The sequence below is a fragment of the Amblyraja radiata genome, chromosome 37 (assembly GCF_010909765.2).
Source record: "Amblyraja radiata isolate CabotCenter1 chromosome 37, sAmbRad1.1.pri, whole genome shotgun sequence".
Lineage (NCBI taxonomy): Eukaryota > Metazoa > Chordata > Chondrichthyes > Rajiformes > Rajidae > Amblyraja > Amblyraja radiata.
Genome location: NC_045992.1, coordinates 14,020,504 through 14,033,646, shown reverse-complemented (window position 1 = coordinate 14,033,646; position 13,143 = coordinate 14,020,504). Strand labels below are relative to the sequence as shown.

The following is a 13,143-nucleotide window of genomic DNA, read 5'->3' as shown; positions in this document are numbered from 1 at the left end:
ATGAATGAAAGATATGCAGAAAACAATGATGAGAACAATGAAAACAAGGAAAGGCGAAGCCAATTGTTGTCTGTAGGGTAGGTGATAACAAGTTATACAGACACTGAAACTCAACAGGACGATTGTGAAGCTAGTACATCGACAAGGGTGGTGAAGAGACGGAGAGAGAGAGAGAGAGGATGCAAGGGTGTTGTGTTCGTGGTCCTTTGCCAGTTGGGAAGTGTTTCAAGCAGAAACAAATTGTAACCAGAAACATCATATTTCAAGGCATCAGCTTCCGGCCAAGAAAAATTGAGAAATACTAAATCTGAACCATCAGCCCACTTAGCGTAGGTTTGTCCTAATGATATGTCCTATTGAAGGGTGGCCTTCTGTGGTCCACTAATGCTCACTGCAAATTCTTGCAACTATGTAAATTGTAAGCCTTAAATCTCAGAAGTTCTCGGGTGTGAATCTTCCACACATTATTAATTTCAAATGTTTATGAAAAAGGAACTGGTTGGTTCCAACATTTTAGTAAGATGATTTGTAAATAAAGAAAATTGATGCGCACATTTCAATGCAGCTCCCTGTCGGTGTGAATTGAGGCATTGCCTTTTTGGGTGGTATAGGTGCCCCATGACACATACTGGATTAAGTGCTGAACAGTCTGACTCAAGATTGCAGCTTTATGCTTAATACGGATTATTCTGAGCAACCACACTGAACATTAGTGTTTCACTGGTGATTTTGTGCATCTGGATGATGATTTTATCAGACATAAATTCTGATTAGGATTTAATTGTGCTCAGCCAAATCAAATCAGATGTTTGTCATTACTTTTCTTTTAATGGAGAGGAGTCGGAACAAAGGGGAGTAACATAAGAGGCTGAACTTGATTGTTCTTGACCTATTGACGTTTATATACTGAGTATGTGACCAAGTAGTGGCCAGCTGTAGACCAAGTGTTCCTTTCATATTGAAGTGTTTACCCCCTTGACATTCTAGTTATTTTAAAACTTGTAATGGGGCAAACAAGTCATTGTTAGAGGATATATTCTTGGACATAACACTGATAATACACATGCTTTCACTTATTTTCAGCAGTCAGCTCCGTTAATTTAACATTGAATCTACTGTTGGTACACTGTTTATTAACTGTACCAAAGTAAATGACTGCATTATTTTGAAGTCATGCGATGGCTTGAAGATAATCCGTTGTAACTGAACCAATATAATCAGAAATTCCTACTAGAAACTTAGCATCAGTGTAGGTTGCCTAGCTACCCCATACCGACATTGAGTTTAGATTGAACTGTGACAGTCACCAAACTTTGTCTAGTTTGATGCATTAGTCCGCTGCTCTGACCACCAAATATCAAAGCTGCCATCTTACACTGCATACATTGTAGTTTACTTGATTGCAGTAATAAGAGAAAAAAATGCCCAGTAATAAAAGAAAAAAAAATCCAACATGCCTCAAAAATGTAATTGCCTTTCTATCATAACAAATGCACAAAGCACTTCACCTAGAGGCCAAGCTGCCGGCAACTGATTTGCTATGCTTGTGGTTGCCTATTTTTCTCGAATTACATTGTCTTCACTGTACTTGGATCGTTGTCTTCACTCTTTTCATCATCTCTTGTATGTCTGAGCTGCTTTCTCACTCACTCGTTATGTCATTCACGTTTTCTACTCCATCCTTTCTTCCTCTTACAGTGAAATTGCTGTTTCAACAAATTGATCTCCTTGATGCCTTGCTTAAAGGCAGTTACTTCAGCATGCCAATCTGATTCTTTTACCACCAACAATATTCTTCATCCAATGACATTGTTTCTTATCTCCATTGGCATGAAACAATTGCAATTACAAGAACTGTCTCGCAAAAGCTTCATTTTTTATTGTCATTCAGTGTTGCTACTTCCTCATGCAGGCAATTCTTAGTTTCTCCACACACCATCGTCAAATACCTAAATCTCCAATCAAATATGATCAGCCATTTTCAGAATTATTATTTTTTAACTCCCATGCATATTCATACAGGGTCTTCGTTTTTCCAGCTAATTGTTAATTAAGATTAATTGCATCGTCTTCTACTCAGCAATTTATTTGCAGAAAATAGTTGTTTTGAAGTCCTTGGAAAACTTGTCTTTCCTTGCTCCCACAGTCCTAAAACCGATAAAATGCAACATGAAATAGAAAAATACTTGAAGAACTTAACAGCTTTTGTGGAGACACGGAATTAACTTTTCAGGAGAGAGATCATTGATCTGAAATGTCAACTGTTTCTCCCCTACACATTCTGTTTGACCTGACTTTTCCAAGCAATTTCAGTTTTTATTTCAGATTTCCAACATCTTCAGTAATTTGCTTTTGGATCAATGTTAAAACCCGAAGCCTGCTTTCACTCAATCATTTCCTCCTTTGCCTTTTGTCTCCCCTGTTCTTTTCAGACTTGGTAATGGACTTCTTGCACCATACATGGCACCTTCGTTTCACACAATAAAATGCTTAACCCAATGTAGTCGTGTCACAAGGCAGTGCAAGTAATACCACAGAGGCTGTCCTGTAATCAAAAGAATCAATATATACCAAAGGAAAACGTGCATGAAAGAGGGCATTGTTGTGCACTTGTTTGCATGGAAGAGGCAAAATGTAAAAATGCATTATGCACAATCACGGCAAAGGTTTGAATAGACAAGACTGATGAACATTTACATTTCAAACCACATTCATTCAGTGAATTCTGAATTATTCCACAGCAGACGAAGAGGAAGCTCGATGATGCTGCAAAGCGACTGGATTACCTCTACGATAAGCTGAGAGAACAAACTGTAAGTGATAATAGTTTTAACATAAAGTAACATAAATTGTATTTGTTTCTGGAGAGATTCTACGGTGTGATAGGGCGTGGATTCACAATGATACATGGAATGCCATATTTTAAAGCAAATGAACAGCGAAGAAAGGCTTTTCCACAAATATTGCTGGACTGTTTAGATTGGTTATCCATATGTATGAGAAAGATTGAAATAGAAGAGGCTGGGAATAAATGTTTATCCTCTTCTAGTTGCTCCTAGACAAGAGATTCTTTTGTTAGAATTGTTCAGTATTGATGTGGATAGAGAACTGGCTGGCAAACAGGAAGCAAAGAGTAGGAGTAAACGGGTCCTTTTCACAATGGCAGGCAGTGACTAGTGGGGTACCGCAAGGCTCAGTGCTGGGACCCCAGCTATTTACAATATATATTAATGATCTGGATGAGGGAATTGAAGGCAATATCTCCAAGTTGCGGATGACACTAAGCTGGGGGACAGTGTTAGCTGTGAGGAGGATGCTAGGAGACTGCAAGGTGACTTGGATAGGCTGGGTGAGTGGGCAAATGTTTGGCAGATGCAGTATAATGTGGATAAATGTGAGGTTATCCATTTTGGTGGCAAAAACAGGAAAGCAGACTATTATCTAAATGGTGGCCGACTAGGAAAAGGGGAGATGCAGCGAGACCTGGGTGTCATGGTACACCAGTCATTGAAAGTAGGCATGCAGGTGCAACAGGCAGTGAAGAAAGCGAATGGTATGTTAGCTTTCATAGCAAAAGGATTTGAGTATAGGAGCAGGGAGGTTCTACTGCAGTTGTACAGGGTCTTGGTGAGACCACACCTGAAGTATTGCGTACAGTTTTGGTCTCCAAATCTGAGGAAGGACATTATTGCCATAGAGGGAGTGCAGAGAAGGTTCACCAGACTGATTCCTGGGATGTCAGGACTATCTTATGAAGAAAGACTGGATAGACTTGGTTTATACTCTCTAGAATTTAGGAGATTGAGAGGAGATCTTATAGAAACTTATAAAATTCTTAAGAGGTTGGACAGGCTAGATGCAGGAAGATTGCTCCCGATGTTGGGGAAGTCCAGGACAAGGGGTCACAGCTTAAGGATAAGGGGGAAATCCTTTAAAACCGAGATGAGAAGAACTTTTTTCACACAGAGAGTGGTGAATCTCTGGAACTCTCTGCCACAGAGGGTAGTCGAGGCCAGTTCAATGGCTATATTTAAGAGGGAGTTAGATGTGGCCCTTGTGGCTAAGGGGATCAGAGGGTATCGAGAGAAGGCAGGTACGGGATACTGAGTTGGATGATCAGCCATGATCATATTGAATGGCGGTGCAGGCTCGAAGGGCCGAATGGCCTACTCCTGCACCTAATTTCTATGTTTCTATGTCATGAAGTTATTCAGAAGTAGTTTTGAGATTAATTCTTGGTAGTGGGTAGGAATAGTTTTTGAAAGTGTAACTCAAGAGATTATTTACATTGTTTATTAATCACTGCAGTTCATAATGTGCTTTATAGAGAGCGACGGATTTGAAATGTTGATATAATGCCCCTGTCCCACTTAGGAAACCTGAACGGAACCTGGAGACTTTGTGCCCCACCCAAGGTTTCCGTGCGGTTTCCGGAGGTTTTTGTCAGTCTCCCTACCTGCTTCCACTACCTGCAACCTCCGGGAACCGCACAGAAACCTTGGGTGGGGCGCAAAGTCTCCAGAGGTTTCCGTTCAGGTTTCCTAAGTGGGACAGGGGCATATAGATAGCTGACTGCAAATGACAGGAGGTGGAATAATGATTGCAATTAGTTCAGCAGGCAAACAACGTTTGCTGAAAATAAACTTCTTCACAGTTACTGCCCATTCTTCTGAGTGTTTTCCAGGCATTTATATTTTAGATATTCAGCACCTGCGGGATTTTATTCTTTACAAACGTTATCTTGCTGTCCTTTCATACTTGCAAGCAAATTAGGAGAACGTTATCAGGCTTCTGAGAAATTATTGATCCTCAACATATAACTGCCTGTATTTAAACTGAATAACCAACCAGAAGGGATATCTGATATTGGAAATCTTATGTGAAATTGGCTCATGTAGGATCAAGAATTAGGCAATGGTATAGAAAACCCTGGTCAGAATCTGCTTGATCTTTATTCACTGAACACAAAGTCTGAAAAATTATTGCCAACCACGATTTTATTTTTCTTCTAATCTGGACATTTATCTTATTGTAGAGGAAAGAAAGGTCTGTTTATGCCTCACAAGAGTCGTAAATGCAAAATCTAGACGAGAAAGTAAATGCAGATAACTCAACCTGTTTCCTTTCACTAGTGGTAGCAGTTTCATTTTGAACTGTGATTTTCTTTGGCTATTTTGCTCCCATTCTCACCTCTCAAATCTATTGGTCCTGAGTTTTGTGGCTATTTAGAATTTGTTCGGTGCATCTCAAGCAAATGACAATATGGGCAATAAATGTCAGCGGCAGTTCAGTCATAGAAGAATCCCTGTCATACCCAATCCTGTAATTCCCAACACACATTTATTAGCAGTGAATGGATGAGTAGGTGGTGAGGACACCAGCTACCTGACAGGAACACCACCCGGACCTCTATCCTCCAATCTCCCGTACCACAGCAGTAGGTATCATCACTATTTTGCTAATGCAGAATAGATCAAAAACGGAGCACACTGAAAGAACGAATTAAATCATAACAGTCTGAATATTTTTGGTATTCCGCGCTATTTTTTCATTTATTCTTTGGTGTTCTCATGTATATGTGAAAGCACATGAAAGTGTTCATAACAAAATTAGTCACTACAACGGTCATGTTATGCTTAAGAGCTTGTATAACTAGTTAAAAAAAATTACGATCTGTGACCAGTTAGGTAGACATTAAATTGAAGATTAATAAACTATGAGGTGAAGAACCAGGTAGATTTTAAAACAGACCATACTCTTAGAGGGTTTATATGTTTATATTTGAGGTTCCATTGTATATTTCCACTAAATGTTCTATATCTGGAATCTGAAGCTCATTAAAAGTTTGTCTTTGTCCAGTTTAGTTGTGGCCAGTCAATGCTTCAGTTTGTGTTCACGGTGTGTGTGTGTGTGTGTGTGTGTGAAATATACAGCAAAAGTGTATGTGCTATAATACTATTCTCAAGGGCGTTGCTAATATTTTTGTTTCCTGCTCTGCAGCTCTCTCCACACATTTTAAGTGGGCTACATGAAATTGTGCGGAATGTCGAGGTGTGCAATTACCAGCAAGCGTTGGCTGTTCACACTCACGTTGTGAGTAGCAGCAACTTCAGCGAGATCTCTGCATTCATGCCCGTTCTAAAAGTTGTTGTGACAATCGCCAACAAGCTCAACATCTGAGAAAGCTGCCAATCGCAGGATTTCACATTTGAGGATAAGGATACTTGGATTTTTTGAATTGTTTACTTTTTCTTCAGTGTTTTGATTCGTTGAATATGAAGAGTGTTAACGTTTGCGATATTTAGCGAAGCCTATCTTTGAAAGTTCAGCTTTTCTGTGAAATGCATCACACAAGTAGTGCATTACTTCTAAATGCACTGAACTGGGTTGAATCTGGTTCATTCCTAACATTAAAAACTGAAGAAAACCTAATCAACACCCATTGGCAGGGTCCAGACAACAAGCTTCTGATTTGTACTCGCCTTGTGTTACTTCTTTCCTGAAGGTCAATTAGGCAGTCGCAATGTATTTGTATAGCCTTTGTGTTAAGGTTCACCATTGTTCTTCTCTGCGGCCACTGATATCCCACAAATAGCTAGAATATGTCTCATAGCTATGCTGTATTTGGTTAAATATTGCTCTTGTACCCTAAATAGGAATGACTAACTTGGAAATAGAACTGTCAAATAAATTGGCTTCATCCACAAATCCTACAATGATTCCATCAGCCATATCGATAATGGGAAATAGGATAAGCTGCCTCTCAAACTCTCAAAGGAGGACACGACTAGGTCAAAACGGGACAATTCACCTTGGAGATAGGTTACCATAGAAGACAAATGTATAAGCTTTATATTTATTCTGGAAAAGCTTTGGGCAAAATACAATGACGCTTTTTAAAAAAACCCAAAAAGCATTATCTTTTTGTATTCTGTAAAATTTATACTAAATTGTGGGTTTACTTCAGCAGATAGGTTGGCACTATTGCCACATCGTGCTGGTACACCTCAGCCTCACTGTTGTCATGATGGTGATTTTGGAATGTCTAATTTCAGGGATCATTGTGCTATTGTTAATGCAGATATTTGGCTGTCAGTTTTAATTATGGAACCCTAGAAAATGGCACGGCAGTGATAAACAGAGTCTTTTTAAGAAAATGCATACTCTGAAGAATATTTTACAAATGCCAGGACATCATGAGGTCAAATTCTTTGCACTCCTGATTGGCAACATGCATTGAGGGATTGGACTCTGTTGCCTATTGTCATCCTCATTTGACCTCAAGGAATTCAACAATAGACAAAATAGCCGTCATTTAGGCATGTGAAAACATTCTGGTTATTTCTGTGACAACAGTGTAAGCAGCTTTTTTTAGATTGCACAAAATCCAGTTACTGTGTCTCAAATGCGTAAATGCTGCCTTTCCGCACAAATATTTATGACATTGCCACAATAGCATATTTTTTCATTCAATATTGTGAATATGGAAAAAATAAAGTTTTTTTTTCCAATTGAAAACCTGAATTGAAATTTGTAGTGTTTATAGAGGAGTACCTGCTATTCACTCATGTACACATCTTTTATCTTAGTATTGGTACTGTGTGCAGTTCTGGTCACCACACTATGGGAAGGATGGGATTGCACAGCAGAAGGTGCAGCGGAGATTCATCAAGATGTTGCCTGGGATGGGAAATTTCAATTATGAGGAGAGTTTGGGTCGGCTAGCTTGACTTTCCACGGAGCGGAGGAGATTGAGTGGTGACCTGATAGAGATACATAGAATCATGAGGGGGATCGATAGGGCAGATAGTAAATTTTTTAACATGCAGAGCACAGATGGAATGTTGAATGCACTACCTGAAGTGATGAGGCAGATAATCTCACTAAATCTAAGCATTTAGACAAGTACATGAATTGCCACGGCTATGGATCAAATGTGGCGAAATAAGATTAGTAAAGAACAGTACAATGATCTGCAAGGACATTGTAGGCCAAGGGGTCTGTTGCCGTGCTCTATGCCTCCATGACTACATGCAAGCTAGAGGAACAGCATCTCACATTCCAAAAGGGTAGTCTTCAACCCGAAGGCATGAACATTGAATTCTCCAATTGCAGGTAATCTTCTACTTCTCCATCCCTTTCTCTCTCCTGACCTATCCGCGTCCTCTCACACATACACACCTATCGTTTCAACCCCACCCACTTATCCAACTTCTTTCCTCTCCCACACCCACTCCATCTTGCATCACACACAAACCCTTCCCACAGGATCTCCTCCCTGCACCGTTCCCATCTGCCCACCCAAACTCCCTTATTTGGTCCCACGCTTCACCTTTCTGTCTTACCAGATTCGATCATCTGCAGCCCTTTGTTGCCTCCACCTTGCAGCCTATGAAACTATTTCCACCCTTCCTTCCTCCTCCATCTTCCAATCAGCCTCTCCTCACTTGGATTCACCTATTGCTTGCCAGCTTTGACCTACCTTCTCCTCATCCTTTATACTGGCTATCTCCACTCTTTCACGATGAAGGGACCTGACCTGCAATGTCAACCTTTCATCTCTCTCCACAGATGCTGCCTGACCCACTGAGTTCCTCCAAAAGTTTAGTTGTTGCACCAGATTCCAACATCTGCAGCTTCTTAGGTCTCTAAAAGTAGAAATACATTAAGATATGATGGAAAACGCACTAATTGCCACAGAAGATTGCACGAGAAAATAACAGGGTGAGAAATTGGAGAACCGCAAACTAATGGGAAGGAGGTGAACGGATATGGGAAGAGATAGAGTAAATATGATTAGACCCATTTGGTGAAATACACTGACAGAATGTTTGTGTAAATTGCTGTGTAAATTGCTGTGTAAATTGTGTTTCTCTATTTGTATTGGTACAGTATGATCACACTGCAGCTTGTATCAGAGTGGTCTGAAGAAGGGTCTCGACCCAAAATGTCCCCTATCCATGTTCTCCAGAGATGCTGCTTGATCCGCTGAGTTACTGCAGCATTTTGTCTTTTTTGGAAAATATTTGACATTAAAAAAATACACAATTTTAATTGCTCTATATTTATCGAGAGCAATATATAATGCCAAAGCAAAAATACTTTAATGTCCAATACATTTTAAAGATGTTTGTGTTTAAAAATCCAAAACCATATCTACAATCTAGGGTACACAAAAATGCTGGAGAAACTCAGCGGGTGCAGCAGCATCTATGGAGCGAAGGAAATAGGCGACGTTTCGGGCCGAAACCCTTCTTCAGACAATCTAGGAATTGAACCATAACATCTGCAGCCCAGAACAAAAAACTGAGTTAGACCACTCTGCCCCATCATTCAATATGAGCATGGGTGATCTGTCCCAAGCCTCCACTCCTCTTCTGTGTTAGTTCCCCATTGCCTTCAATGTTCCTGACGTTTCAAAATTCCATCCAGCTCCCTTTTAAATACTTCTAATGATCCAGCCCCCACAACACTCATAAATGTGGAAAATTACAGGCACACACCACTGTAAAACGTTCCATACCCCTCAAATTTAAATGACTGGCTCCTTATCTTATAATTATGTCACTCATTCCACATTCTCCCATCAGTGAAAAATATCTCAGCATCTACACTGTTGTGACTATAGCATCCTGTATATTTCAATAGGTCATTCTTTAAACTCCAAACAGAATACAGACTCGCCTGTCTTGGTGGGACTGTTCTCTCATCCCAAGAATTAGACTTCTAAATCTTCTCTGGTCTGCCACCAATGCTACTATATCCTTTGTTTAAGAAGGAACTGCAGTTGCTGGAAAATCGAAGGTACACAAAAATGCTGGAGAAACTCAGCAGGTGCAGCAGCATCTATGGAACGAAGGAAATAGGCAACGTTTCGGCCCTAAACGTTGCCGATTTCCTTTGCTCCATAGATGCTGCTGCACCCGCTGAGTTTCTCCAGCATTTTTGTGTACATACTATATCCTTTCTTAGATAAGGGAACAAATAACAATACCAACACCCTGTACTTTTCCAACAAAACTTCCCTATTGCTAAACTCCAATTCTTTTGCATAAAAGCCAAAATGTTATTTACCTTCTTTAATTACCTGCTCTATCTGCATGCTAATCTTTGGGTGATTCATACACAAGAACAAGGAGATCCCTCTGAACTTCACTCCTTTGCAGCCTCTTGTCATTTAGATCAATCTGCCTTTCGATTCCTCCCACTCAAGTTCACGATCGTGTACATTGTTGCCTTAAATGCTATTTGAGGTAGTGTGTACAGTCTTGGTCACTCTGCTGGAGGAAAGATGTAATTGAACTGAAAGGGTGCAAGCAAGATTTACGAGACATTACTTAGACACACAATGCTGGAATAACTCAGGGGGACAAGCAGTGTCTCTGGAGAGAATGAATGGGTGACGTTTCGGGTGGCGACCCTTCTTCAGACAGGGTTTGAGCTATAAAGAGAGGCTGGATTGGCTATGAGGGGTGTACTTCAAGAGGTTTATAACATTGAGGCGTGTCGATAAGACGAATAGCTACGGTCGTTCCCCTAGGGTAGGGAAGCCTAAAACTAGGACACAGATTTAAGGTGAAAGGGAAAGACGTTAACCTCCCACCCCATTCCCACCCTGACCTTTCTGTCCTGGGCCTCCTCCGTTACCTGACTGGGGCCACAGGCAAACTGGAGGAACAGCACCTCACATTCTGCTTGGGTAGCTTACAACCCAATGAAATGAGCGTTAGATTCACCAATTTCAGGTAACCTCTAACTGACGCCCTCTAGCTTCACAATCCACTGTCTCACCCCTTCTGTTCTTATCTCTGGCCTTTGACCTAACCATCTGCCCATGAGCCACCACCCCCCTCTCGTCTATGTCGACCAAGAACCTGCCATGCTTTATCCTGCCTCTCCGGCGTTCTCATCTCCCGCTCAGCCACAATCAGTCCGAAGGGTCTCGATCCGAAATATCGCCTGTCAGTGTTCTCAAGAGATGATGCCTGACCGACCTGCCGAGTTACTCCTGGACTTTGTATCCCTTTGCCTCCACGATGCTGCTCGACCTCTCCAACAATGTATTTGGGTTTTTCCCCTTTGATTCTATGAAGCCTAGCCCCTGGTTCGACGAAGAATCATTTCAAATAATATTAAAGGCATTATATAAAAACTTTGGTTTTTTTTGTGCGGCAATAGTCCAAACGATCCAAAAACAAAATAACCCACTTAAAATTTCTTCTCCATTTTTGGAACTGTGGACAAAATGTATCCTGAGAGAGGAGAATGGAACTTTAATCCACGATTGAGATAACATCACGTCCCTTCAGTAGGGTTTAGTGATCGTGTGTGTTTTTGAGGTTGTTTGCAAGCATTTGTTGATAAAGCCACTTGTTCTGGTATAATACTTGCACTAACTTCTATTCAGCGAACAGTGTGAGACTATGCAAATACTTTTCCCCAAATCCTTTCAAGCGGGCAGCTCATTGAAAGAAAGAGGAGATTACATTGTTCAGCAGCTGCGGATTTGGACGCTGATTTAAGTCGTGAGTCATTGTCACGTCAATAAAGGGAGCCTTGATGAGTGAAAGAGCAATGAGCAGGGCAAGAAATGTGCACGGTACTCTTGCGCCAGACACATTTTCCCAAACTTTAAGGGGAGATCTGAGCTAGCGTGAAAAAGGGATTTGCATGCCAAATGAAGCAGGGCAGGGGGATACGTCCTGCCTGCTTGCTTGGTGTTTAAATCCTCGCAAAAGTTAATTAAACCTGCATTATACAGTAAAGCAACTTGAAATCGCGCTAATGTTGAGGTATTCCATGGAGATTAAGGGTCATACAATAGGAATATAATTTACATGGTAAATGCTAATATGACCAATTAGAATGAAGGTTTGGAGCCTAGATTTGGCCAGCGGGAGCGATTCGAGTTAAACTCTAAACTTTTTAAACATGTATGTGTTTACGTTATTTTGTATTTACACATGTTGACATTACTCTCATTCTCAAACTGTTGGATGCAATCCTTTCGAGAGAAGTGTTGTAAAATGTGCGGGTGAAACATGGTCACCGTCCCATTAGGAACATTTTCCATTGACGCGAGCATCTCGATGGACGCCAGCTGAACCGTAATGTATCTAAAATATTCCTCATATTCTGCTTGGGTAGCTTACAACCCATATGTTAATTGGAATATTGGAAATTCCAACAGAGAAGCCAAGTTTGAGGAAGGACCCCGAGCCGAAACGTCGCCTGTCCATGTTCTCCAGAGATGTTGCCAGGCCCGCTGAGTAATTTCAACACTTTGTGTACATTTCAACACATCTTTAGGCAATCTAAGTTCACTGTTCTCCGTGCTGGTTTCTAATGGGCACAGTCATTCTTGCTTGGAGGTCCAGCGTCTTAAATTTGAGTTCGTTCTCTATGGTGAGATGCATCGAGGCTTGATGTTTCACCATCTCTGACGCCCGGCGTCTTTGTGTAGTCCAATTATTATCCTCTGTCTTTTTACATATCTTTCATTAATTTGTTCTATGAACCTGTTCATATCTGTCGGTTCCCGCTCCCCTGACTCTCAGTCTTAAGAAAGGTCTCGATTCGAAACGTCGCCTATTGCTTCTCTCCCGAGATGCTGCCAGTCCCGCTGAGTTACTCCAGCACTTTGTGTCTATATCTCCAATCCTCCAAAGTTTATTTGCACAGTTAAATCCATGCTTTCTGGGTACAATTTCTGTGACCGGAGACTTCACCAAGCACGGAGTCTCGTCCCTTCATTGAACAGGTGACTGTGCACCGTCCGCCCGCTTCGTTGGTTTCCAATTGAATGTTTGCTTCGCTGAAGGATCGGTCTTGTGGGCCGTTAATAAAACGAATTGCAATTGCTAACACACATACTGGGGTAAAGGCTTGAGAAACTTTCTTGTGGAACTTAAGCAAAACATCCATGTTTCTGTGAAATCCCTTCAACAAGAAAATATATAATTTCAAATCAACCTATCGTTGAGGGGAGCTCTCTATTTTATACGATTATCGTCTTATATAATATCATGAGGGTGTTATGTCGGCCTGGGCTCGAATGTAAAACAGACGCGGTGTCACTCTAAGGTTAAGAAGTGTCTTGAGAAACAAGCTCTTCCTCACTTGAACCACTTTGTTTATTTTCTT

The 13,143-nt window shown here is 40.9% G+C and overlaps 1 protein-coding gene across 3 annotated transcripts in view; it reads left to right on the top strand.

Moving 5' to 3' along the window:
* LOC116966520 (protein transport protein Sec31A-like) overlaps positions 1–7,518 on the top strand; it is a 63,430-nt gene extending 55,912 nt beyond the window's left edge. For 2 of the 3 annotated variants that reach the window (XM_033012848.1, XM_033012849.1), the window contains exons 26-27: positions 2,742–2,813; positions 6,001–7,518. In XM_033012848.1, the coding sequence (XP_032868739.1) occupies positions 2,742–2,813; positions 6,001–6,180 (252 nt within the window). In that variant the 3' untranslated portion in view covers positions 6,181–7,518. The remainder of the gene's footprint in view (positions 1–2,741; positions 2,814–6,000) is intronic. The other variant, XM_033012850.1, reaches the window with a different exon arrangement.
* The last annotated feature ends 5,625 nt before the right edge of the window (positions 7,519–13,143 follow it).